The following is a 27,065-nucleotide window of genomic DNA, read 5'->3' on the forward strand; positions in this document are numbered from 1 at the left end:
TCTCATGATGTACTCTGCATAGAAGTTAAATAAGCAGGGTGACAATATACAGCCTTGACGCACTCCTTTACCTATTTGGAACCAGTCTGTTGTTCCATGTCCAGTTCTAACTGTTGCTTCCTGACCTGCATACAGGTTTCTCAAGAGGCAGGTCAGGTGGTCTGATATTCCCATCTCTTTCAGAATTTTCCACAGTTTATTGTGATCCACACAGTCAAAGGCTTTGGCACAGTCAATAAAGCAGAAATAGCTGTTTTTCTGAAACTCTCTTGCTTTTTCAGTGATCCAGCGGATGTTGGCAATTTGATCTCTGGTTCCTCTGCCTTTTCTAAAACCAGCTTGAACATCTGGAAGTTCATGGTTCACGTATTGCTGAAGACTGGCTTGGAGAATTTTGAGCATTACTTTACTAGCGTGTGAGATGAGTGCAATTGTGCAGTAGTTTGAGCATTCTTTGGCATTGCCTTTCTTTGGGATTGGAATGAAAACTGACCTTTTCCCGTCCTGTGGTCACTGCTGAGTTTTCCAAATTTGCTGGCATCTTGAGTGCAGCACTTTCACAGCATCATCTTTCAGGATTTGAAACAGCTCAGCTGGAATTCCATCACCTCCACTAGGTTTGTTCATAGTGACACTTCTTAAGGCCCACTTGACTTCCCATTCCAGGATGTCTGGTTCTAGGTGAGTGATCACACCATCGTGATTATCTGGGTCATGAAGCTCTTTTTTGTACAGTTCTGTGCATTCTTGCCACCTCTTCTTAATATCTTCTGCTTCTGTTAGGTCCATACCATTTCTTTCCTTTATCGAGCCCATCTTTGCATGAAATGTTCCCTTGGTATCTCTAATTTGCTTGAAGAGATCTCTAGTCTTTCCCATTCTGTTGTTTTCCTCTATTTCTTTGCATTGATCGCTGAGGAAGGCTTTCTTATCTCTCCTTGCTATTCTTTGGAACTCTGCATTCAAATGGGAATATCTTTCCCTTTCTTCTTTGCTTTTCGCTTCTCTTCTTTTCACAGCTATTTCTAAGACCTCCTCAGACATTAGAGGGAGGCAAATAGCAGCTGAGGACTCGTAACCCAAACTAGGGGAACAGCCTGGGGTGGGTAACAGCAGAGGGGTAGCTCCAGTACATTGGGACCCTGAGCAGGAGTTTGTTAGACGTGATTTCAGGCCACGATCGGAGCAGTCAGAGGTGTGGGAAGGCAGTGACATGAGTTAGACTGACGTTCCTGCTGCAGCGAGGGAACCCCGACATCATCTGTCAATAAAGATCTGTTTTCATTAGGGAAGGTTTAAAATAGATATTCACAGTGAGTGTGCATTGCTCTTCCAAGAGAGAACCAGGGCTTCAGGATCTTTCCCTCTCATAGCTTAAGCTTTCGCCAGCACCTAGCTTTCAAGCCACCGCGCCCGCCCCGCACCGCGCCCACAGTGGGAAGCGGGCGGAGGGGGGTTTCTGGCAGCAGGAGCACTCGCTTCTGCTTCTGTCCTGATGGCTTGGGATCAGCCCAGGTCAATGCAAGGCGGCAGGATGTGTAGGTGAGCGCGTGCCAGGGAGGAAAGGACCAGGCCCTGGGACTAACTTCATATTTTCCTGGAACGGCAGTAGCGCCATCTGACTCTCCTGCTGGTTCTGAGTAGAAGAAACGTCAGAAAATAGAGCTGGAGAGATAGTCAAGCTTATCTTGGCCCGTTTTGGGTGCTATGCTGCAAAATTTGAAATCTGTTCCGGAGGGGCTATGAAGTAAGTCACTGGGGGAATTTTAATTCGGGAAATTCAGGAAGTTACTATTTGCATGCTGGTGGTATTTCTAAGAGGCAGAATAACACAGTTAAGATTTCTTTCCTGGAGGCCGATTGTCTTTTAACCCTTCCAGTTTCCCAAGAATGTGACCTCTGACTCCTTAAGTGCCTGTTTTCTTATCTGTAAAATGGAGGTGTATCGATCCCTATGTGATAGAATTGAGAGAGCAAATAATTGCAGAACTGAGCGTACTGAGTGCTGATGCGGATACTCGGTACACATCACGCCCGTGTTTGTCCTGGATGATTCTGCGCTGCCTGGAGCGCCATCAGCATCGGAAGAGAGGCGGCAAGGAGGGAGGGAGGAAGCCGCTGGAATGGATGCGAGTTCTTTAGGCAGGGTGGTAGCGGTGAAAATTAAGAGGAATTTCACGGTCAGAAATATTAACTGCAAGGAATAAACCTGATTCGAGGCAGACTGGAAGTGGGAGATAAGGAAGGAGGAGCCAGCGGGGTTCGTGAGGGCGGGTCCTGGGTGGTGCCCTCGCGGGGACAGGAGGCTCCGCGCTGGTCCAGGGGGCAGCCGGAGTCTGGCCGGGTTCCTGCGAGTCGTATGCGTCCTGCCCTCGGGGCCTCTGGACTAGGGCCTTTGTGTGGAAGGAGGCCCCGTCCCTGGGTCCTGCCTCCGGCAGGCTGGGAGTTGGCTCCACCTGTCCTAACCGCAGGAGAGGCCTCGGGGAGGCGGCGGTTCCAGGCTCCGCTCTTGGTGACTGCCGCTCTTGCCCCCTCCTCAGCGCTTTCATGTCCTTGGCGGCAGAGGTGGACCTGTGGGTCATCCTGTGCGTCGGCCCCTACGTCGGGAGCGACCTGGACCTCGGAGGCTTGCCCAGGTGAGCCGTGCTCGCGCCCGCGCCTGTTCGGCAGCAAGTCGGAGCAGAGAGTCTCGCTTGGTTTCCTAGGGGTGCTTTTAGTCCGTGCCTCCCGCCCCTTCCGCTTCATGACCTAGAAAATGCACTTTAGAATACCGAGAACGATACGGTGTGTGTTTGTTTTTTATAAATCTACATCTCATCCTTGTAGTGCAGAGGTGGAATCCTTCTTTTCCTTAATGAAAGCTACTGGCTAATCGTATCATGTAATCAGTATAAGTTCTAACTTTTGTGATGATACTAATAATAGAACAGAATTGGATTGATTATCTCTGTTCAGAGGGTCTTTTTTCTTATCATTTGTAAGTGGTAGTGAAATGTACGTAATATGAAATTTACCATGTAAAACGATGCAATTTTGTGGCAATCGAGTGCATCAAAATGTAGAACAACCGTCACCACTGTCCTGTCCCGGAAGGCTTTCTGCTGCTCAGAGAGCAAGCCGCTGCCCGGCCACGCCCAGCCCCTGGCAGCCGCTGCTCCCCTCTCGGTCTCTGTGGGCCTGCCTAGTCTGCACGCTTCATATAAACGGAACTAGACCTCATGCGACCCTCTGTGCCTGGCTTCTTTCTCTTGGCACATTTTTTTCCTGCTGTGCCACGCAGCTTATGGGATTTTAGTGACTGAGCCCAGCACAGAGCCCTAACCACTGGGCTGCCAGGGACGCCCCTCCCTTGGCATAGTGTTGTCAAAGTCTGTACATGCTTTAACATGAACCAATTCCTCATTTTTTAAATGACCAAATATTCCATTAGAAAACATTTTTTAAAAAACTCTGAAACATTTTTATTAAAAAATCTCATACCAGACTAAGGTTTGGTGAGATTTTTTTTTTTTTAAGAAAAAAGGCCAGATGATCAATATTTTCAGCTTTCAGGGGGCACAGACAGTGTCTGTTGCGAAGTTCATCTCTGCCGCTGCCTCAGGAGCACAGCTGTGATGACATGTAAGCAAGCGAAGGGTGGGCCAAGTGCCAATTAAACTTTATTGATAGGAACAGTCAGCAGCTCTGACCTGGCCTGTGGGCTGCAGCTCAGCGACCCTGCCCTGGTTGCTTCCACGTCCACAAGCCTAAGTTGCATTTGGGGGCAAGAGGTGGCAGTTGAGGTGTTGAGATGTGTGTGACCGAACACAGACGACTTCTTCTTAGAGACGGGTTAGCACCTCAGCCTGCTGCTCGTCTCGCCACGTGAACCCGGGCTGTTCACGTTCTCCAGCCTCAGATCCGTGAACTTCTCTGTCTGCTGTCTCCCACCCCAAGGCTGAGTCTCGCCTTCTCCCTCCTAGCTGGTTACTCAAGGATTCTCACATGAAGCTGAGAACAACTCACAAGGGCTTCACAGCAGCAGTGAATCGCTATTTTGATGACCTGATTCCCAGGATTAGAGGATTCCAGGTAAAACCTGATTCCCCATCTCTGTGACCAAGGGAAGTACTTGCCTGAATGGCCTTCCTGGGCAGGGCTCAGCCTACTTTCTTTCACTCATAAGCAGGAAGCATGTATAGCAGCTAATTCCAGTTCCTTATTTAAGAAATATGCTGCTTCTGCTTTTAGGCCTGTTCCTCATCTCCTGTGTTACTGGGATGCCGTTTCTGGCAGGATGCTGGGAACCGCGCTCTGTATATTTTCCTGTCTTCTGCATTATTTGTTTGCTCTCCAACTCCACAAATGGGGATTTATGACGGCCATCAGAATGTCTCAACTAACCTGCTAAAGATAGCTATGCGTCAGTCTTTCACAAGCGATAGATGACGCAGATGACCTTAGGTCAGTGATTTCGTAGAAACTGCAATTCGGTTGTTTTTTTAATATCTCTCCCCCTGCAATAAAGCCATGGTGGCATACACATTCATTGTTTCAGTAGAAATAGTGTGCCTCCACATTGCTGCAAGGTTTGGAAAATGCACGAAGGACCGTGTAAGTAGCTAGCAAATGAGCAGAGGGAAGGAAGAAAGGTATCTATCAGGTATCGGGTTTCTGTTGGGCTTCCCTGGGGGCTGAGCGGGACAGGATCCCCTTGCAGTGTGGGAGCTATAGGAGACTTGGGTTTGACCCCTGGAGGAGGGCACGGCACCCCACCCCAGTCTTCCTGCCTGGAGAGTCCCATGGACAGAGGAGCCTGGCGGGCTACAGTCCGTGGGGTCGCAAAGAGTCGGACACGACGGAAGTGACTTGGCACGCCTGCATCAAGCTTTTTATTAGGCATTTGGTGTTTACGGAGCATATTTTATCCTCACAGCAATCACTGGAAAGGGATGTTACTGTAGGGGTAGCGACAGGCCTGGACATGGCCAGGCAAGGCTTCAGGTGGTGTGGATCTTCTCGGGGCAGAGCTGGCTCCTGACTCTGAGTGTGCCCCGGGGTCAGCAGATGAGGTGACGTGGCTGCAGGGCCGGTCCGTGTGCAGCTGGGGACCGGAGATGCAGGGACGGTCCTTTGCGGCCCTGGAGCTGTGCTGGCCAGGGCGGTAACCTTGGCCACCAGAGGCTATTTCACTTAAAATCTATTGAAACTAAATAAAGGATTTAGTTCTTTATTCACACCAGACAGTTCAAGCGCTAGGTAGCCACCTGTGGATGGTCACTACCACACTGGACGGTGAGAACACAGAACATTTTCATCATCAAAGAAAGTTCTAGTGTGAATTAGCACACTCTCTGCACCCCAGATCAGGACATTCCCCATCTTGAAGCGCTTGCAAGACAAAATCAGTAATCAGAAGGTTGCCTGGTGAGCACAAAACCCGGAGCTGCCGAAGTTGGGGGTCTTACCCTTTGAGCCACCAGCGACACCACCTAAAAAGTTTTCACTTATCTTTTGCTGTGCCACACAGCTTGTGGGGTCGGGGAACCAAGGCGTAGAACCTGGGCCACAGCATGGAAAGCCTGGAGCCCTACCCGATAGGCTACCGGGCAGCTCCCAGTGCCGTGGCTTTCTTCCTGTGTGTGCCGCTCCGTCACTGAGTCATGCCCGACTCTCCTGCAATCCTGTGGAGCGTAGCCCACCAGGCGCCTCTGTTCATGGGCTCTTCCAGGCAAGAACATTAGGGTGGGTTGCCATTTCCTACTGCAGTGGATCTTCCCGACCCAGGGATCAAATCCACGTCTCTTGCATTGGCAGGCTCTTTACCATTGAGCCCCCTGGGAAGCACACAGGTTTGGGAAACTGTTTTAGGCTCTTTTCTGCCCACTCAGCTCTAGCACAGCTGGTTGCGCTCTGCTTGCCGAGTCTGTCCCGGTTCAGCTCTCCCTGCCCAGGTCCTCCCGGGCCACAAGCACGGGCACTGGTGTGTAGACCACCATCCTGGGAGCTAGCTGGCTTCTTCCTTTCATTGTTGGTGTGTCGTCTAATTCTGAGGGAGCAATGCCCTTTTCCTTAGTCCTGCATGCCAGGAGGATACCTTCTGGCGGCCACATGTCTCCAAGGGCAGAGCTGAGTGTCGTGAAACTGGCTAGCACATGGCAGGTGCGAGGCACAGAGAGAAAACACGGCTGCGGGGCTGGCAAGAGCTGCAAAGACAGGGCTGATGGGGCGTGTGAGCGTGGCAGAGCAGAAGGGAGTCGGCCGGGAAGGGGGAGGAGGAGACGTTTGCGTGAGGGTGTAGCTGAGAGGGCGGAAGGCACGGGATCCCACACGCTCCTGGGTCTGGGGAAGAGGTGGCGGGGGGAGAGGAGCTCAAGGAGGAGGCTGAGGGGTGACTGGCGAGTGCAGAGCCCGGGAAGGGTGCTGCAGGAGGGAGGGCTTCCCGGACGAGGAGAGACTGTTGGTGGAGAGAAGTCAGACCAGGATGAAAAGGGATTGTATCCATTTAGCAAAGAGAAGGTCAGGGTGGAATGCAAAGGGCGGCTGTGAGACCACAGTGGAGGACAGGGTCACGAGTGGTGGGCTGGCACGGGGCGTGCAGAGCTGCTGCACCGTTTGACCACAAAGGGAGGCCACGAGGGACGGGAGGACGGGGGCCCTGTGGCGGTGACGGCAGGTGAAGATGGGGGTGCAGCGACGGAAGCAGAGTGGGTCCCTGAGGGGGGTAATGTAGGAGAGGGCCATGCCCCTGCTTCCCTGGTGCCCTGGAGGAAGGCGGCGCAGAGGTCTAAGCCTCTGCTTAAGGTGGTGGACTAGGGGAGTCAGTGGGCGCTGCTCCCTGGGGGCACTGGGGAAGGCAGGGTGCTGGAGGCTTTGACCCCACGAGGCGGCTGCTGACTTGGTGACGGAAACTGCCCCCACCGCCATGTCCTCGGGGCTGAGTTTAGGAGCAGGTTATTTTCTGTGGCACTCTGAACGTGCGTGTGCAGTAGCAAATTGAGAAAGTCAGTCCAGCCTTTCCCCACCGGCTGACTCATCCTCAGACTCTCATCTCCCTGACCCCCAGTTCCAAGAAGAGGGCCCCATTATTGCCGTGCAGATGGAGAATGAGTACGGCTCCTATAATCTGGATAAAAGATACATGCTGTACATTAAAAACGTAAGTGCCCCTTCATTTCCCTCTGTCTTTACATACTTTTCTCACTTTGCTGATTCATGGAGCCAACATTCTGAGCAGCTAGAGCTCGCAAGGTACCATCTGGGATGCAGCATTTGTTAGCAGTGGATGAAGAACTTTCAAGTGTCAAAGTCTTACACGGAGTACTCTGTAAACCTGCGGAGCTCATGAATCAATGCTGTGTCCACTTGGGGGCTTCCCTGTGTCTTTTTTTTTTCAAAATATAGGACAGAGAAAAGTTATTTATTCTAACGAGTTTGTAGTGTTGACTTCCAAACGGTCCAGAGTTTTAGTTTTTGAAAACCAAAGAGAAATCAGAGGACGCCTCGGTTGCAGTGAAAAGACAGAGTCGCGCACTATTGTGCGGCTCTTCTGCACATGGACGAGGCCGCAGCCGTGCGGCTGGTGTTCCCACGCTTTTCCCCCAGACAGGGGCCTGGGACACCTGCATGCCTCTGAAGCTCAGAGTGAGTCACAATAATCTTCCCTTCTGTGGACATCACAGATCTTTTTTGGTTGGTGTTTGTATAGCACAGGGTTTTCCAACCTTTCATCTTTGATTTTTCTGTATCCATGTACTTCAGGTACATACTCTATATATAATTAGAATTATTTGTTTGCCTTAATCCATTATGAAAATTCTTGTCTTTGGAGTGTGGTTGGGGTCCATTTCAGGTCGTTGCTGATGGTTGCATTTAAGTCCCTTTCAGCTGTTCTCATTGAACAACTTACCAGCAATGGGTGTGGGGGGTGGTGAGGCCTCCTTCCCTCCCCTCAGCTCATTCAGGTGCCCCGACCCTCGCCTTCTCCTGGGTACCCGCCCCACACCACCCCCCTCCCGCCCACCAGGGCTGTGGACCACCGTTCATCTTCCCGACTGTCCCACAGGCACTGCTGAGCAGAGGGATCAAGACGATGCTCATGACGGCGGACACGGGCCAGGGACTCCTGAAGGGACACACACCTACTGGTACGCATGGTGGCTTTGCCCGCCTCCGCCGCCGGCTGAGTCTGAGGGTCTGTCTGAGGCTCCGTTGCCCCATTTTCTGGGCCGGGCCGTGCCCAGGCGCCCGTGGCCCCGAGATGAGGCCCCCTCGCAGCCCCGCGTCTCCCTGCTGGCCTCCGGCCCCGGGGCGCAGCGGAGGCATCTCTGCTGCTGCCCCAGGCCAGGCCGGAATCCCCGGGAGAGAGCAGGGGCCCAGAGAAAGTCCTGTCCTAGACCCGCCCTGGGAGCGCGTGGGGCGAGGGGTCCGGGCATGAAAGCCACGAGGAAACGTGCAGGAGAGTTTCGGGGGGAAACACGGGTGGGCACGCAGGCCGGAGGAAGGGTCACGCGAACGAGCTGGAGAGCGGCGCCGCGGGCTTCTCTAGCCCGCCTGGCCCGGGCCTTGCCCTCCGCCCGCTCTTCCCTGGCGCGGCGGTGGCGCTCACCTCGCGGTGGCAGAGACAGAGCGTCCTGCGCTGGGCCCGGGAGACCCGCCCGAGGTCTCCGGCCGCCCCGCCCGGGCTCGGCTTCCTCTGCTGCTCTTCATCCACGAGCACGCCGGGTGACTCCGCCCTTCTTGTCCTCCGGCTAACTCGCAGTGAAGGCTGAGCAGAGGCGCGGTGTGCCTGAGCGCGCTGCTCGAGCCCGGGACGCACGCGGCCACGCCTTCACCAGCAGCGGCGGCGGGCATCGCGGGCAGCGGCGGCGGGCGGCGGCGGGCGGCGGGCAGCGGGCAGCGTCGGCGGGCATCGCGGGCAGCGTCTGCGGGCATCGCGGGCAGCGTCGGCGGGCGGCGGCGGGCGGCGGGCAGCGTCGGCGGGCATCGCGGGCAGCGTCGGCGGGCGGCGGCGGGCGGCGGCGCGCGGCGGCGGGCGGCGGCGGGCAGCGGGCAGCGGGCAGCGTCTGCGGGCATCGCGGGCAGCGTCTGCGGGCGGCGGCGCCCCGCCAGCTGCTGACGCCTCTCGTCTCCCCTTCACTCCGCAGTGTTCGCCACTCTCCACATGAAGAGCATAAGGCAGGAAACGTACGAACAGCTCTCCTCAGTTCAGGTGAGGGCAGCTCAGAGGCGCGGGCAGCTCGGAGGCGCGAGGTGCTTTCCTTCCTCTCAGGCGAGCACTTGGCTCAGATGTTCAGGCGCTTCTCAGCTCTGACTCGCTCAGGTAGAACCCGGATCTGCTACACGCTGGAAATGCCTGCTCTTGTGGTTTCCGGTGCGATTGCATCCAAGTGCCCACAGGGCCTGGCCCACAGCCGCCAGGAGGGTTCAGGGTGGCTCGCGCCACAGCAGAGTGTTGCCACTGTCACTAAGGGCGGGGCTCCGCTCTGCCCACAGTCCGGTTGCTACGCTCTCTCTCCCCACAGGCCAGGGGCTACGCTCTCCCCCCACAGGCCAGGGGCTACGCTCTCTCTCCCCACAGGCCAGGGGCTACACTCTCCCCCCACAGGCCAGGGGCTACGCTCTCTCTCCCCACAGGCCAGGGGCTACGCTCTCCCCCCACAGGCCAGGGGCTACGCTCTCTCTCCCCACAGGCCAGGGGCTACGCTCTCCCCCCACAGCCCAAAGTCTCTGCCCTCTCCCCCCACAGTCCGGTTGCTATGCTCTCTCTCCCCACAGGCCAGGGGCTACGCTCTCTCTCCCCACAGGCCAGGGGCTACGCTCTCCCCCCACAGCCCAAAGTCTCTGCCCTCTCCCCCCACAGTCCGGTTGCTATGCTCTCTCTCCCTCCACAGGCCAGGGGCTACGCTCTCTCTCCCCACAGGCCAGGGGCTACACTCTCCCCCCACAGCCCAAAGTCTCTGCCCTCTCCCCCCACAGTCCGGGCGCTATGCCCTCTCCACCACTGCCCCGCCCCCCACCCGCCAGTTTGGCAGCAACACTAGGAACCAGCTGGGGCCCCAGGTCATGGCTCCAGAGCCTGAGCTTCTGGCTCTGGCAGCAGAGCCTCTGGTTTCAGGATGCCCTGCACTCAGGAAGCCGTGACGCTCACTGGGAGTTTATACATCATGCATTGCTCTCCATTCCACGTGCAGTTTCCTAAGCAGATGTCACTCTTTGCCATAGCAATCTGCCTGATAATATGGGTAACACTCCACCTTTATTGAGATTTCCAAACCAAAGTGGACCTAAAGTCAGTTTGCAAAAGTTTTTACCCTTTGAACGAAAAGCCTCATTGACATTTACCTGTGGTCCAATGAGAAAGACAAGAAACAGAAACAGACAGAGCTCAGCAGGAAGTGCCGGTTCCACTACAGGCATTAGGGGGAATCAGAGGCTACGCAAACCTCTAACCAAAAGAAGCCAGTGGCTGAATGCTTCACTCTGCACCTGTCTGAGCTCTGCAGTATTAGAAGGAAGGGAGCACTCTCCTAATTTCCATCAAGACAAGACAATGCCTGGAATTCCAAAAAAATAGTTAGCTCCCTGATTCTGTCCTTCTTCAGTCTAAGATAGAACTAAGATTTAGGGAAGAGTGCAAAGATACAAAGTGCCGAGTATCCAGCCATTCAACAACTGGACCAACACCAAGGGCTGTTGGTCCCTGGTACAAGGGAAATGGTACAAGTAGTACAGAGATTTGCGAGGACTGGGGTCAGTGCATCCTGAGAAAATATGGAGAGGGAATGTAACTCTCGGGGCAGAGCAGACACTGAGAATATGATGGTGGTGCTGGTGGTGATGGTGGTGATGGCGATGGTGGTGATGGTGGTGATGGTGGTGATGGTGGCGATGGTGATGGTGGTGATGGTGGTGATAGTGATGGTGATGATGGTTGTGATGATGGTGGTGGTGATGATAATGGTGGTGATGGTGGTGATGGTGGTGATGGCGGCGATGGTGATGGTGGTGATGGTGGTGATAGTGATGGTGATGATGGTTGTGATGATGGTGGTGGTGATGATAATGGTGATGGTGGTGGTGGTGATGGTTGTGATGATGGTGGTGGTGATGATGGTGATGGTGGTGATGGAACAATATGAGACAGTAAGTGTGGATTCAGGAGTTAAAAATGATTATCCTAACTATAATTAATAAAGTCCTAAAACTGAGTTCATTTATTCATTAAACAAATCAGCCAGTAAATGTTTTTAGCTCTTGCTCTGTGCCAGTTCTTTCCTGGTGGCTCGGATGCTAAAGCGTCTGCCTACAAAGCGGAAGATCCAGGTTCAATCCCTGGGTTGGGAAGTTCCCCTGGAGAAGGAAATGGCAACTCACTCCACTACTCTTGCTGGAGAATCCCAGGGACGGAGGAGCCTGGTGGGCTACAGTCCGTGGGGTCGCAAAGAGTCAGACACAACTGAGCGACTTCACTTTCTTTCTTTCTGTGTGCCAGCTGGGCCTCCCAGGTGGCTTAGTGGAAAAGAATCTACCTGCCTGGGAGGAGTTGTGGGTTTGATCCCTAGGTCAGGAAGATCCCCTGAAGAAGGAAATGGCCGCCCACCCCAGTTTCTTGCCTGGAGACTCCTGGTGAGATTATAGTCCGTGGAGTTGCGAAAGAGTTGGACGTGACTTAGCAACTAAACAAGGGCAGCAGGTGTGCCAGTTAGGTGTGTCTTTGTCAAGGCATTGTGGGTAAAGCAGGGAAGGAACCCTACACAGTCACCACTTTCGGAACTTGTATTTTAGTGGTAAGAGACAGGTGGTGAACAAGTCAACTACGGAGAAAGCTCGTAACACAAGCTAAGAAAACATTCTATGATAATATTTATATAAGCAAGTTTTAGTTTAATACTCCCCCCCCACGATTTTTAATGTTTGTTTCTTACATTGCCATGTAAGAAGCTACTGGTCCTATCCTTATCTTGCCTATGAGGAAACCACGATTCGGAAAGGTAAAATTTTGGCTTTGAGATCATCTGTGGTCAGTCATGTAACAGAATAACCCAGGTTCTAACCCAGTCCTTCTGCCTCCAGCTCCTGTGCTCTTTCCCTGTTTTATACCATCTGCCCTCTGAACTCCTCCAGTGAGGAGAGGGTCAGGGCGGAAGAATGAGAATGTACATCAAAGTGGTTTGGAAAGGCTGAGACGCACTCTTGCCAAGAACTCCACCCCGACACAGTACCGTGCCACCAGAGGCAGCCCCCAGCTCAGCCTTTGCCAGCCCTGATGCCTAACTCCTGGACTCCTACCCGAACAGTGGGCTCTCGAACACCCAGCTCTGAAGGCTCACAGGGACTGTGCCCCTAAGACCTGCTAGGCCGTAGCAAAGAAGCAACTCTTCAAAGCCACCGTGGAAGTCCGTATGGAGGTTCGAGGGGGAATAGAACCGCCTCTGAATAGAATAGAACCGTCTCGTCTGCAGGTGTTTAGGGAGGAGACAGTTATCGCCCTGAAGAGGTGTGTGCTGCCGGCAGCCGCGGGGCGCCAGGGAAACGGGCGAAGCTGGAGGAAGGGCACAGACACCAACAGGGCCAGCGGGGTCTCGGATGCACACCTGATGCCGGGGGCAAGCAGCACTGGCTCGCTCAATCGAAGTTTGTTGAAAGAATGTGACAGACATAGATGTTCCTACCGAAAAACAAAACAAAACAAAACGAAACAAGAGAAAGAAGGAATTGGGAGTGAATCTCACATTAAGGGAAGATTCATTTAGTGGCATCTTCAAAATTTTGGAGCATTTTCACGAAAAAGGGGAAATTCTTTCGGGTTCTAGGGAACAGAATTAATTTCAGTGGGTGCAAGGAATAATAGAACTTTTATTGGCTGTATGTAGGGTTGTACTTTCTCGAAATCTGAATTCTCTAGAAATGGAATATACTGTCTCGTGATGAACTCGCCATCACCTGCAAAGGCAGGGTGTCTGCAGGGGTCAGTGCCCGCCTGAGGGTGGGGTGGCGGCCGGAGCCCTCTTCCCGGCGTGAGGGCCTGTAGTGTGGGGGTCCTGCGGGGCTGGGGGGAGGAAGCTGCAGGGACTTGAGACGCACAGCTGCCATTTGTGTGCGTTTGCTCAGCCGTGCCCACCTCGGCTCCTCTGTCCGCGGGGTTCTCCAGGCAAGAACGCTGGAGTGGGCTGCCATGCCCTCCTGCAACGGGTGCTCCTGAGCCCATGACTTTTGTGTCTCCAGCACTGGCAGGCGGGTTCTTTTCCTCTAGCGCCACCTGGGAAGCTTGACTCAGACTTAGAGGAGTGAGCACGTTATCTCTGGAATTCAGTAGAATATTTTTAAAATGTTGAAGTACAGGATGCCAGGCAGAAATGAATGAAAAGTTCACGTGATTTTGTGTTGCGCAAAGTTGGCAGTGGTTTTGTTAGCTTACTTATTTTTGTCTTACTTTCTTTGAAGCATTTATCAGCTTAGGCAGGAATGTGGATGCTGCTGGTGGCTGGGGGCAAGGGTCCCTGCGCTGAGAGCAGACATTCCAAGGCTGCATTAACTTTCAAAGCTGGAATGAGCAGCTTTGACTTTAACTGTGGAGTGTGTGAGCCTGAATGCGGAGCTCTTAGGTCCTGAAGGCCTGGGACAGAGGAGGGCCCCAGGCCGGCTCAGGCTGGGACGCTGGAAGGCCTCGGGATGGCTCGGGATGGGGTGCTGGAAGGCCTCAGGCCTCGGGATGGCTCAGGGCTGGGACGACTGAGGGCCTCGGGATGGCTCAGATTGGGACAGTGGAGGGCCTCGGGCCTCGGGATGGCTCGGGCTAGGATGCTGGAGGGCCTCAGACCTCGGGGTGGCTCGGGATGGCTCAGGCCTGGGACGCTGGAGGGCCTTGGGGTGGCTCGGGCTGGGGCGGTGGAGGGCCTTGGGGTGGCTTGGGCCTCGGGATGGCTCAGGGCTGGGATGATTGAAGGCCTTGGGATGGCTCGGGCTGGGATGCTGGAGGGCCTCGGGCCTCGGGATGGCTCTGGGCTGGGACGCTGGAGGGCCTCGGGCCTCAGGATAGCTCAGAATGGGGCAGTGGAGGGCCTCGGGGTGGCTCGGGCTGGGACGCTGGAGGGCCTCGGGGTGGCTTGGGCTGGGACGCTGGAGGGCCTCGGGCCTCAGGATGGCTCAGAATGGGGCGCTGGAGGGCCTCGGGGTGGCTCGGGCTGGGGCGCTGGAGGGCCTCCGGGTGGCCTGGGCTGGCCAAGGGCGGAGCAGGAGCCGGGCGTTGTGTGGGATTCTCGCTGGGCTTGCATTGTGGGCAGCTGGCTCTTGGCATCTTCAGTGCCTTCTCTGGGTCAGGTGCTTCCCTACGAGACCTCTCCTGGGGTTGGTCCAGGGGATGAAGAGATTTCTCCAAAGCTGGAACAGTGAGACCATGAGAGGCAGGCCAGGCTGGGCGTGTGCTGCGAGAGCAGTCAGGGGCGTGAGGATGCGCGCGGGTGAGGCGGCCCCGGGTGACGGCTGGCTCGAATGCGTGCACTCTCCGCCTCTGCAGGGCCCCGGCCCGGTCATGATGATGGTGTACACCGCCAGGTCTCTGGACGGATGGGGCTCTTCTCGAAACACCCTGGACTTGCACAGTGAGTCGCATGTCACCCCTGTTTGTCTCTGAGGGGGTGTCGGCGGACTCCCAGGGCACTGGCCTGCCTCCTGCCCGCTGACTAGGGTCCCTGAGGCTGGCGGGGTGGGCGGCCCTGTGTGCAGCGCCAGTGTCTGTGTCTGTGTGTGTGTGTCTGTGTGTGTGTCTGTGTGCCTGTGTGTCTGTCTCTGTGTGTGTGTCTGTGTGTCTGTGTATCTCTGTGTGTGTCTGTGTGTCTGTCTCTGTGTCTGTGTGTCCGTCTCTGTCTGTGTGCCTGTGTATCTCTGTGTGTGCCTGTGTGTCTGTGTGCCTGTCTCTGTGTCTGTCTGTGTGTGTCTGTGAGTCTGTGTATCTGTGTGTGTGTGTGTCTGTGTCTGTCTGTGTCTGTCTCTGTCTGTCTGTGTCTGTGTCTGTCTGTGTGTGTCTGTGTGTCCGTGTCTGTGTGTCTGTGTGTCTGTCTGTGTGTCTGTCTCTTGTGTCTGTGTGTCTGTGTCTGTCTCTGTCTGTCTGTCTCTGTCTTTCTGTGTCTGTGTCTGTCTGTGTGTGTCTGTGTGTCCGTGTCTGTGTGTCTGTCTGTGTGTCTGTCTCTTGTGTCTGTGTGTCCGTGTCTGTGTGTCTGTGTGTGTGTCTGTGTGTCTGTCTCTGTGTGTCTGTCTCTGTGTGTGTCTGTGTGTGTCTGTCTGTGTCTGTGTGTCTGTGTGTCTGTCTGTGTGTCTGTGTGTCTGTGTGTCTGCCTCTGTGTGTCTGTGTGTCCGTGTCTGTGTGTCTGTGTGTGTGTCTGTGTGTGTGTCTGTGTGTCTGTCTCTGTGTGTGTCTGTGTGTGTCTGTCTGTGTCTGTGTGTCTGTGTGTCTGTCTGTGTGTCTGTGTGTCTGTGTGTCTGCCTCTGTGTGTCTGTGTGTCCGTGTCTGTGTGTGTGTCTGTGTGTGTGTCTGTGTGTCTGTCTCTGTGTGTGTCTGTGTGTGTCTGTCTGTATCTGTGTGTCTGTGTGTCTGTCTGTGTGTCTGTGTGTCTGTGTGTCTGCCTCTGTGTGCCTGTGTGTCCATCTCTGTCTGTCTGTGTGCCTGTGTATCTCTGTGTCTGTCTGTCTGTGTGTGTCTGTCTCTGTCTCTTTGTCTGTCTCTGTGTCTGTATCAGTGTCTGTGTCTGAGCCACACCAGAGGGTCGCCCCGCGTGTCAGCATGACCTGGTGATTATTCTGTCTGGAGTGACTTTGTCTGTTGGACTGAAGCTCTAAAGTCAAGAGAGCCAGCTGTTCTGGGGGGCAGTTCAGGGACAGCTAGTGGGGCTCCACCCAGGAGCGAGGGGCTGTGGGCCCAGATCATCTGCCAGCCCCGCCTTCCGGGAGGAGCCACAGGTAGGAGGTGGTTGGAGGGTCGGTGCTCCTGGGGCAGTGACTTCAGACCATCACTTGGACAGGTCGCTCCATGCTTCAGGGGCACGAGCTGGACACACGGAGACAGAGACATTGGGGAGATCAGACCCACGGGGCCCTGATGGCACCGCGGGGCGTCCCCCTCTCATCCCTGCGGCCCCCTTCCTCCCCCTCCCGCTGACACCTGCGGTCCTGTTGCACGGAGGCTCCGCTCCCCCTCCCTCCCCCTCCCCCTTCCCCTCCCCCCCACCCCTGTCTGAAGTCACCAGGTTCCGCTCCCCTCTCCCCGCCCCTCCCCCTCCCTCCCCTTCCCTCCCCCCTAGGCGCCCCCCCCCCCCCCCCCCGCCGCCCACGTGCGGTCCTGAAGTCACCAGGCTCCCCCTCCCCGCCCCCTGCAGTGCTGATGGCGAGTGTCCGGGAAATGCTGCAGCTCCGGTTCTCCCTCAACTTCTACATGTTCCACGGGGGCACCAACTTCGGCTTCATGGGCGGGGCCGCGTTCCGTGGCCATCGCCTCCCTATGGTCACCAGCTACGGCAAGTCCCGGTCGGTCCACAGTCGCGGGCAGGGTCCTTTGCGAGCAGGGAAGCTGGTAGCTTAGCTCTGCCCGGCTGCTGTGCAGCCTTTGTGAAAGCCTTAGTTTTAACTGGCGGAGGGCTGCGTCTTCCCGCCGTCGTGAATCGGCCACAGGGGTCCTTGCGCCCCAGCCACCCTCCAGGGGGGCGCACACTGGTGCCTGGCCTCCCGGTGCAAGACGCGCCTTCCCGCGAGCCACCATCTACCCACGGTCGTGCGTCACGCGGCTCCCAGCCCGGCCGCCTGCCCTCCCTTCCCGCCTGGACGCCCGCGCGCCGTTCGCGGCGTCTGCATCTCTGTTCCTCCTGCGGCTAGGCTCATCGTTACCATTTCTCTAGGTTCCACGTGTGTGCGTTAACATGTGAGATCTATTTTTCTCCTTCTGACTTACTTCACTCTCTATAACAGGCTCTAGGTTCCGCCTTAGCTCAACTGACTCAGATTCACTCCACAAGCCTTTGTTCTTCGGGGCTTACTGTGAAACCCATTCCCTTGATCCCCCTATCCCGGGTGTTGGGTGTTGATGACTAGGTCTCCCCCAGTCTGCGACTCTGCTCAGAGACCAAGCAGGCAGCGAGGGTGAGAGAGGGGAAGGGGTCTGGTTGGAAACCAGCGGGTCCTGACACTGGGCTCCAGCCTGGGCTCCTGACACCCCCGGGGTTGCCGTCTGTCCCTCCTGGGGGAGCGTGGGGAGCCGGCATCGGGCACCTTCCTGCCTCAAGGTCTTCCTCCCAGAGCTGCTGCACGAAGGGCCCTTTGACTCAGCACCAGGTGCCAAAGTCCCTCCCGAAGTCGGGCCTTTTTAGGGAAGGTGACCAATTTGTTTCTGTTTCTCAGACTATGGGGCGCTGCTGACAGAGGATGGAGACTGCACACCTGAGTATCTCGCATTTCAAGAGTTTTTTCGCCCCGCCGCAGGTGCCCGCCCCGCCCTCCAGAGGGCTCTGGGCTGTAGGGGGAGGGGCGCAGACGTGGTTCTTGGGGGAGTCCAGCTCGCCCCAGCGTGTTTTATCCGCAGGGCCTGGGGACTCGGACTGCACGAGACACGGTCCCCCCAGCCCTGCTGTCGGTGGAAACCAGAGGGTCCAGGCCCTCCCCAGAGCCACAAGATGCGCGTGTCTGGGTGGAAGTGCGGAGAGGGGCAGGATCTGAGCACGCATGTCCCCCCGCTGGCTTTCAGGAGATTCTGACCAGCAGGGCGCCCGGGGCAGGCCTCTGGGTGCAGGAGGGGGCAGGATCTGAGCACGCATGTCCCCCCGCTGGCTTTCAGGAGATTCTGACCAGCAGGGCGCCCGGGGCAGGCCTCTGGGTGCAGGAGGACTCCCTCCCTTCAGTCCCTGTCCCCGTGGACTGTCCGTGGTGGTGGGCAGGCTGGCCGGGGGCAGCAGAGGGTGCTGCACCCTTGGATGGGTCTGGGGAAGGAGCCAGCCTCCTGCTTGTGGTTTGCAGAGATTCCCAGCTTCTGGCATCGAGACGGCAGACCTAAGGACACGTACGCTCCCCTGGCTGCAGGTCACTTCATATCCCTGTGGGACACCTTGATTCACCAGGACGTGAGTCCTCTGCGCATGGACGTGAGCTCAGGACTAGGCGGCGGAGGGAATGAACACGGGGGACAGAAAGCAGTCTTTGCGGTTTCAGTCCCTTCTGCTTCTACAGTTCAGATTAGGAGACCTAGGTTATTTCAGAGTCGCTCAGCTGTGTCCAGCTCTTTGCGACCCCGTGGACTGTTGCCAGTCCGGCTCCTCTGTCCGTGGGATTGTCCAGGCAAGAGTAGTGGAGTGGGGTGCCATTTCCTCCTCCAGGGAATCTGCCTGACCCAGAGATGGAACCTCCTGAGTCTCCCATACTACGGGCGGGTTCTTTACTGCTGAGCCACCTGGGAGCCCAATACCATCCCCTCCCTTGGGGACCCCCTCCCCGCCCCTCTTGGTTACCACCAAGCGGGTGCTGCAGACTTGTCATTGCAGGGCGCTCACTTGCCCCCGTGCTCCCTCAGCTTCCTGGCCTGTGATGAGGAAGCTCAGCCTGGCTTCCACTCCCGTCTCTGCAGGAGCCCGTGAGGTCCACGGGGCCACTCTCCATGGAACAGCTGTCTGTGAACGAAGGGAGCGGCCAGTCCGCTGGGTATATACTTTACGAGACCGTCATCACCAGAGGAGGCGTCCTAAACTCAGATGGCCATGTGAAGGATCGGGGCCAGGTAGGGGGCAGGGGTGGGCGGAGTGTGCCCTTCTCTGCTGGCGAGACCCCGCCGTGTGGCTGAACGTCTGAACAGCAAGCCGGCCTCTTCCTGACGTGTGGGAAACTGCCCTTGTTTCTTACCCCTGGTCCCTTCAGTGAAACGCTTGGTGTTCACATGGCAGCCACTGCTCCGGCGGGTCTAAGGCACTGGGTGTCCCGGGGGGGTGCCCGCCGAAGCCTGAGTGCACGTGATGCCGCCCTTGGAGGAGACCCAGGAGGGGCTTCGTACGCCCCATTGTGCCTCGGGCAGAGGCCCCAGACGCTTCCTTGGAGTGTCGTGGTCGGATCTGCGCCTCTAGTTCTTCAAACACCCATCTAAGGTACCTGTTACCAGCAAGGAAGCCGCAGAGAGGTGCAGTGGCCTTGTCCAGAAAACAGGGGCGCTGGGGCCCCTCCTGCCCGCCCTGCGCAGGGGCTGTTGTGGGCCCCTCCCACCCCTGTGGTCCCGCCATCCCAGGATCCGTGTCCCCTCGCACTCGTCGTGACCTCCTAGCCACAGACTCTCATTCCCTGCTGTTTGCTGGCGCGTGTCTTCGCTTGGACGTACGCTCCTGTGGCTTCTCAGACTCAGCACATCCAGACGCGTCGTGAGCTCCTTAGAGGAGCCACAGCCGCAGCCCTGCACCCAACCCGTGGCCACCCCACCCAGCCCGGGCCTCCCCCTCGCCGTGTCTGCCGGGTCCCTGGTGGAGCTGCGTCACTTGGCTGTTCTTTGCAAACCCAGGCCATCGCGCACAGCCTTAGAATTCTGCGGCATGGCCATCAGACCCTGTTCCTGACCTTCCTGTCTCAGAGGGCTCATTGTGTCCCCATCTCGTGGGGCCCCCTGAGTTCCTTCCCCAGGGCAAGTCCCGTCCTGACTGCCTCCACTCCCAGGCCCTCCCCGCCGCTCTCCCTCGTGGTCCTGGGTCTGAGAACAGCTCCCCCGCCCACGAGCGCAGGGTGGGCTCTGCCCTGCTCAACCCTGGGCTGGGACTGTGTGTGCTTCCCGGCTGCCACTGCTGCGGGGGGTCTTTAGTCACTCAGCGGTGGACCCTCAAGCAGTGGCTGTCGAGCCTACAGCTCTCTTCTTGGGACCCTGGTACACGTAAAATGTGAATCTTTGTTCTGCGTACCACTGACATTTTGGATACTCGAGGATTTTGATTTTTACAGTCTCCTAGTCAGATGACCTAACTCAGACCCTCTGTGGTGCCCTTTGCGTGCCCTTCTCTGTCCTGTGGGGCTCAAGCAGCCTTGCGGGGGCGTCGGGGGTGGACAGAGCATGGTGGGCAGTGGGGAGGGTGGGGACACAGTCTCAGCGTCTCTGCCCCGGAGCCCCCGCCGGTCCTTCGTCGGCATGTGCTTCGTGGTGTCCGTCGTGGTGCCCACCGCCCTCCACCACCCTCCCCAGTCCCCATGACTCCTGCAGGTGCTCAGGGATCACCTCACACCCCTGGGCCCAGCCGCCTTCAGAGTGCCTGTGGACCGGCGTCAGTGTGTCGCCTTCCCAGAGGCAGACTTAGTCCTCCCCTGGGACCCTGGCGCCTCTCCCCTTCCCGCCTCATCCACACCCCACAGTCTTCCCCGCTCTCTTTGGCAGGTGTTCTTGGATGACAAGTATATAGGAGTCCTGGATGACGCACATCAAAAGCTGACTCTTCCCAACGACGTATATACCCCACGGTTCCAGCCTCCCGGGGCCCTGGGCTCACCCCTCGCAGAGGCCCCACGCAGCTAAGCTGTGCGCTCCTCCCTGGGTGGCAGGGTGGTCCCGCCCTGGGTGTTTGCTGCTCAGAAAGCCTCGGGTTGAGCACCAGCCTCAGAAGAGTCTCCAGTAGAATGTTCAATGACTCTTCATTTCTTGACGGCCCAGTATGGGAGGGGGGTGGAGGAGGAGCTGCAGGGTTTGCCTGGCCCAGAGCTGAGGTCTGGGGTGCCGAGCCCCACCCTCTGACAGCCCCCAGTTCCTGAGACCGTCCCAGTCTCAGGGGGGCCCCAGTGGCCTCCAGAAGAGGCCTGAGCAGCCCCCTCCAGCTGGTGTGTGTTGGGCAGCGTCACAAGGAGTTCCTGGCGCTGCGGATCCTGGTGGAAAACCAAGGCCGGCTTGCCTCCGGGACCAGCATGAACCAGGAGAGGAAAGGTGGGCTCAGGACCACGGGGCGCCAGGACGGGAGCAGGCTTCAAGGGGAGGGGGCCGTGTCCTGCTAGGCCCCCCCGAAGGCGCTCTCCCAGCGCTGAGGACACGCACTGCCCTGCCTCTTCTGGGAGGAGGCTGCAGAAGCGCCCTCGGAGAGCAGAGTGGGCCGAGTGCTGCCCTGGGAGTGCTGATGGTCCCTCCCTGGGGCCCATGCCTGTGTCCTGGCCTCCTCCGTCCTCCCCATCCCCCCGGCGTCCTCCGTCCTCCCCATCCCCCTGGCCTCCTCCATCTTCCTCTGTCCTCCCCATCCCCCCCAACCTCCTCCACCCTCCCCGTCCTCTGGCCTCCTCCATCCTCCCTGGCCTCCTCCATCCTCCCCATCCTCCTCCGTCCTCCCTATCCTCCCCCAGCCTCCTCCATCCTCCCCATCCTCCTCTGTCCTCCCCATCGCCGCCCGGCCTCCTCTGTCCTCCTCTGTCCTCCCTGGCCCTCCTCCAGCGTCCCCATCCTCCTTGGCCTCCTCCACCCTCTCCGTCCTCCACCGGCCTCCTCCATCCTCCCCTGGCATCCTCCATCCTCTCCGTCCTCCCGTCCTCCCCATACCCCCTGGCCTCCTCCGTCCTCTCCGTCCTCCCCATCCTCCCCTGGCATCCTCCGTCCTCCCAGTCCTCCCCATCCTCCTCCATCCTCCCCATCCCCCTGGCCTCCTCCGTCCTCCCTGTCCTCCCCATCCTCCTCCATCTTCCCCATCCTCCTCCGTCCTCCCCGTCCTCCCTGTCCTCCTCGTCCTCCCCATCCTCCTCTGTCCTCCCCATACCCCTGGCCTCCTCCGTCCTCCCTGCCCCTCCCCATCCTCCCTCCCTCCATCCCTCTCGCCATCCTCCCTCCGGCCTCCCTCCGGCCTCCTCCTGTCCTCCCCGTCCTCCCTCCTGTCCTCCCCTCCTCCCCTCCCTCCTCCTCCTCTGTCCCATCCCCCCCTCCGTCCTCCCCGTCCTCCCCATCCCCCTCCGCCTCCCATCCTCCTCCGTCCTCCTCTGTCCTCCCCATCCTCCCCATCCTCCTCCATCCTCGCTGTCCTCCCAGTCCTCCCCATCCTCTCCATCCTCTTCGTCCTCCCCATCCTCTTCCGTCCTCCCCATCCTCCCCTGGCATCCTCCGTCCTCCCCGTCCTCCCCGTCCTCCTCATCCTCCCCATCCTCCTCCGTCCTCCCCATCCTCCCTGGCCTCCTCTGTCCTCCCCATCCTCCCCTGGCATCCTCCGTCCTCCCCGTCCTCCCCATCCTCCTCCATCCTCCCCATCCCCCTGGTCTCCTCCGTCCTCCCTGTCCTCCCCATCCTCCCTGGCCTCCTCCATCCTCCCCATCCTCCCCATCCTCCTCCGTCCTCCTTGTCCTCCCCATCCTCCCTGGCCTCCTCCATCCTCCCCATCCTCCCCTGGCATCCTCCGTCCTCCCCGTCCTCCCCATCCTCCTCCGTCCTCCCCATCCTCCCCATCCTCCTCCGTCTTCCCAATCCTCCTCCATCCTCCTCTGTCCTCCCCATCCTCCCCATCCTCCTCCATCCTCACCGTCCTCCCCGTCCTCCCTGTCTTCCTCGTCCTCCCCATCCTCCTCTGTCCTCCCCATCCTCCCTGGCCTCCTCTGTCCTCCCCATCCTCCCTGGCCTCCTCCGTCCTCCCCTGGCCTCCTCCACCCTCCTTCAGGGGTTCGGGGAACTTCTCTGTAGCTTCCCTGCCTCAATGTCCTCTCCCCCTCTTCTGCAGGTCTTACTGGGAACATCTATCTAAACGGTTCTCCACTGAGAAAATTTAAAATCTACAGCCTGGAGATGCAGAATAAATTCATACAGAGGTGGGTGCCTGACCACTGGCTCCAGGTGCCTGACTGCAGATGGGGAGACCAGAGGCCAGCCAGCCAGACCTGTTTGTGTTCACACACGAGGCAGAGACCCAGAGCACTGAAGGAGTGACCCCACGTCTCCTGGTTGTCCAGGGCAGAGTGGTCACTGCGCCCACTCCACAGCCCTGGTCTGCTGTTTCATTGCTGCGCTGTGGGCCCCAGATGGGCCAGGGGAGGGACACTGGGCTCAGCAGGGAGGAGACAGCCCTCCGAAGGCTCAGCTGACATGCTGTCAAGAACCATGTAACCTGTCCACTGGTCTGACTCTCCCTAGGAAACTTCCGAACATCTGGAAGCCCAGCTTTCTCCACACTGAAGGCCCTGCATTCTTCCTTGCCCTCCTGAGAGTCGGCAGTCAACCCAAGGACACCTTCATGAGCCTGCAGGTGAGTGGTGTTCTTCCCGGCTGTGTCCCCAGCCAAGCTTCTGTCCCAGGAGACCTCCGCCACCCCACGGCCATCTGGGGGGCTGCCCCTTCCTGGCGTTGACTCAGGATGGGGAGGGAGGCCAAAGAAACGTGCCCGAGCTGCCTGCCGCCCTGTGTCCTGGGGGGAGCGGCAGTGGGGACGTGGTGGGGACACGGCAGTACCTGTCCCTGAGGTGGGTGCACATGGAAGGTGAGTGGGAACCCAGGGCCTCCCTCCTGGGGGCCCAGAGCGGGAGCCAGGGCTGGGGGCAGCAACGCGGAGTCTCCAGGTCACTGCCCCCCCGAGGGCCACAGCTGGGCCTGCGTGCTGAGTGTGGCTGTGGTTGCAATCTGCATCCGGTGTGTGTGTGTGTGTGTGTGTGTGTGTGGTCTGTGTGTGTCTTGCAACTCTGCTTCAATGTCTTCCAGGGCTGGACAAAAGGAGTGGTCTTCATCAACGGACAGAACCTGGGGCGCTACTGGAACCTCGGCCCCCAGGAAACGCTTTACGTCCCGGGACCCTGGCTCAAGCCCGGGTTAAATGAGGTGATCTCCTGCTCTGCACCTCTCCCTGCCCCAGGCCGTGCTCGCCTCACCCCGCCTGGCCTCGGCCGAGCGTGTGTCTCAGGCGCACCCCTGCCTCTCCGCAGATCGTCGTGTTTGAGGAGTTCAAGTCCACCCTGCTGATCTACTTCACCAACGCCTCCCAGCTGGGTAAGCGGCTTCCTCCCCGTAAGCGGCTCTGGCAGCTCGCAGCCTCCCGAGGCGTCTGTGCGCGCTTCCCGGTCCCGGTCACGCACTACCCGCCCCAGCACCACCCCTGCCGGCCTCTCCGAGGTTCTCACGGCCGCGTCTGCTGTGTCTCCTGCTGCCGTGGCCCTTGGGCCCTTCCTGGCCGTCACCGGGCAGGGGGTGTGCGTTCCAGCCAGGACGCCCGAACTGACCGCGCCCGCCTCGCGGCTTCGGTGGGAGTGGGGCCCGGACCCCAGTGTGGAGCGGCCTCCTCCTCGCGGCCTGTGAGGCGGGCTGCTTCCTCCACCCGCTCCCCCAGGGCAGGGTGGGGCTAAGGGAGACCACGCCCCTCCTCCTTAGGGTACTGAGAGCTAAGTCACGCCACCCGCCCCGCCTCCTCAGGGTACTGAGAGCTAAGTCACACCGCCCGCCCCTCCTCCTCAGGGTACTGAGAGCTAAGTCACACTGCCCACCCTTCCTCTGACGCAACGGAGGCGTGGCTGAGCCGAGCCGTCTCAGAGCCCTGAGTGCCTGCCAGTCCTCCAGGCCCGCCTAGTCGCCGGGACCACCGCAGAGGCTCCGTGAAGCCCCATGTTGCAGCGGGTCTGCCGCCTGCTTCCCCGCCAGCCGGCCCGTTCCTCCTTTGGCGTAAGTCAGCTTCCCTGTCACAGCACAATAAACACAGCTAACTGACCGCAGCCGGCCCTCTGTCGTGCTTCCGCAGGAAAAGCTGCTGACCCCTGAGGACAGTGGTGAAGAGGTGCTTGGCGCACTCGACCCCGCAAGTGCCGATCTGGAACAAGAGGTGTCCCCCGAGAAATCGAGTAAAACACGAGCTCTCAGTGAGGGATTGGCAGGTGGTTCATGCGAGTTTCTTATTTTCAGTGTGAAGAAAGCTTTTCCTTTGACTCCCCAAGTCTCATTCCATACATCATTGCTTTTCCACACTCCTGTGGAAACCTTGCTTTCTGGAGGCTCAAGACTCCAAGTGGCCAGGTCCCGAGCCCCTCCCCCACCCCTCCCCCAGCGCCCCTCCCTTCCCTCCCCCACCCCTCCCCCAGCGCCCCTCCCTTCCCTCCCCCTTCCCCAGCCCTCCTCCCGTCCCCCTGCCCCCATCCCACTCCACGCCCCTCCCCTGGCCCCTGACTTCCAGCACCGGTGGATTCTTCTCCTGCTCCGGGTTCCCCTGGGGCGCACGCCCTGCTCTAAGCCACCGTGGGGAGCACCAGGGCCGTCTCCACAGTTGGGTGGGGCAGCCTGGCGCCCCTGCAGATTCCAGTGCAGACGGGCCCTGTGGAAAGGGGGTCCCTGTGAGGTGCACGGGCACCTTGCGGCGGGCGGCTGAGGAGCTCCGAGCCGTGGGCCAAGTGGCTGTGGTCGGGCCAGGTCGGGGGCTACACTCGCCGCCCCAGTTGACCAGTCAGGGTCGCAAGTGCTCGGCCGGCACCCTCCGTGTCCAGGCAACGGCCAGGTGTGGACCAGGCGGTCGGGGGCGCTGCCCTCATCGCCCACGCTCTCAGGAAGTGCAGGCGTGTGACCCCTGTGAGACAGTCAGACGTGCTGCTCGCGCCATGGGCCCCCCCAGGTGTGCAGCACAGACCCCCAGAGGGCCCGGGTGGGCACCGGGCCACACCCCCAGAATGCGGGTGCCTTCCAGGTCCTCAGGCGTTGCTGGACTGAGGGCATCCCCCCACCCACCCAGCCCTCCGCGTGCACGACCGCAGCCCGCACAGCCCTCCTCCCGGCCTCGTGGCTGAGGGGTGGGCGCCCTGTGCCCCCCAGGTTGTCAGGCTGCACGCTTGGCATCTGCTCACCGGGTGCCAGGAGAACCCCACCCCCAGGGTGACAGCCGGCGTGGACACCGCCATCGGCGTCAGGCCCGCTTCCCTCGTCACGGGCCTTTCTGGGCACGGTGGCCGCGCTCTGGCCAGCCGAGACCTCTCCCCAAGCCTCGGACCTGCAGGAAGAGGCCTCCGGGGCCCTTCAGTGCTGTTTCCCACCCATAACCAAGGGCAGCGCCTTGCATGGAAAACCAGTAACTTGTGAACAAAACACACGCGCGGCCGTCCTCTGCCGGTGTGAGTCATAGGGTCGGCGGGCGGCTTTCTTCGATTGTTGGGTCTTTGGGATCCGTCTCAGCATTAGGCGTGGCGGAGTCACTGCGGCGAGCGGAATGGAGAGGCGTCCAACATCCCCACCTAGATTGTGCCAAAAACCTCGGCAAGGCAGCTCCACGCTGCTTGTATCTCAGGGGCCCTGGCTTCTGGGCTCCCAGGGCAGGCCGGGAGGCGGGCCCTGGCAGGGAAATGTGGCCTCCGTGGGCCCACGCGCAGGTCCCTGCATCTCCAGGGCCCGTTCACAGGGGGCTGCCCTCTCCCGCCCCTGCCAGAAGAGCCCGGGGGGAGGGGAGACCCCGCTGCAACTTGAGAAGCTCAGCCGGTTTCTATCGGGGGAGCCCTTCCCTGGCTCCCCACTTTGAAACAAGGTTCCCTACTCAGGTGCAGACCGCAGATGGACTCAGGCTCCTTTCCGCTGCCCGCCAGGGGGAAGACAACGCTCATCAGCTTGAGGGCGGGCCGAGGGCTGCTGTCTTTCGGGGAGGCCCGGGTCTCCACTCCGGCCCGCGACCGCCCTTGCGGGTGCACACAGTGACCGCGGGCTCCCCGCCTCCCAAAGCCCCACAGGTGGCTTGGCCACAGTCCCCAGTGCGCCCACAGCCCCGGGAGAGCCGACCCCTGGGTGGCCGCCTGCCGACGCTGAAGAGACTGTGGAACTGGGCTGAGAGCATGTGGCTTTCTGGGGACAGGGCTGGTGGGTCCGTTTGTCCCCCAACCGTCGGAGCACCACCCTCTGAAATTGTTAGGGACCAAACGACGGGCTCTAGGACCTGAGTCATGTTTACCAGAAAGAGACAGGCATGCGCTCATCCTGCCTGGCCAATCATGTAACGCCAGCTACTCCTGTAACTGAGACAAAGAGCTGCCTGTATATAAGCCGCCATACTCCTTTGTTCGGGGCTCTTGTCGGATTCCACTGTGCTGGAAGAGACTTGGGCCCTAGCGCGCTAGAAATAAACTCCCTTCTTGCCTTTGCATTACTGTGGTGGACTTGCTCTCTCCGTCGGTTTGGAGATACG

The 27,065-nt window shown here is 58.8% G+C and overlaps 2 protein-coding genes and 1 long non-coding RNA gene across 7 annotated transcripts in view; all 3 read left to right on the top strand.

Moving 5' to 3' along the window:
* PDE2A (phosphodiesterase 2A) overlaps positions 1-27,065 on the top strand; it is a 509,398-nt gene that overhangs the window by 148,982 nt on the left and 333,351 nt on the right. The gene's annotated exons all lie outside the window — the stretch shown is intronic.
* LOC102173955 (beta-galactosidase-1-like protein 2) lies at positions 1,678-24,934 on the top strand. Of its 5 annotated transcripts, none has more exons than XR_001919222.1 (19): positions 1,678-1,747; positions 2,541-2,636; positions 3,963-4,071; positions 7,046-7,138; positions 8,045-8,126; positions 9,126-9,190; positions 14,498-14,582; positions 16,353-16,490; positions 17,368-17,448; positions 17,980-18,083; positions 18,584-18,733; positions 20,357-20,425; positions 20,809-20,896; positions 22,656-22,743; positions 23,066-23,177; positions 23,627-23,743; positions 23,848-23,911; positions 24,374-24,577; positions 24,654-24,934. XR_001919222.1 is itself a non-coding variant. In XM_018059399.1 (18 exons), exons 1-18 carry the CDS (start codon positions 1,743-1,745, stop codon positions 24,379-24,381), a joined length of 1,554 nt encoding a protein of 517 aa, XP_017914888.1. In that variant the 5' UTR covers positions 1,678-1,742; the 3' UTR covers positions 24,382-24,934. The 5 variants fall into 5 exon arrangements, 3 of the variants coding, with proteins under 3 accessions (XP_017914888.1, XP_017914890.1, XP_017914889.1); XR_001919223.1 differs by having other exon boundaries at positions 24,374-24,532; XM_018059399.1 differs by having other exon boundaries at positions 24,374-24,934.
* LOC108637668 lies at positions 25,018-26,860 on the top strand. Its single transcript, XR_001919225.1, has 3 exons — positions 25,018-25,514; positions 25,712-26,007; positions 26,428-26,860. It is a non-coding gene; the product is annotated as an uncharacterized LOC108637668 (long non-coding RNA).

The sequence above is a fragment of the Capra hircus genome, chromosome 15 (genome assembly GCF_001704415.2).
Source record: "Capra hircus breed San Clemente chromosome 15, ASM170441v1, whole genome shotgun sequence".
In the NCBI taxonomy this organism is placed as follows: domain Eukaryota; kingdom Metazoa; phylum Chordata; class Mammalia; order Artiodactyla; family Bovidae; genus Capra; species Capra hircus.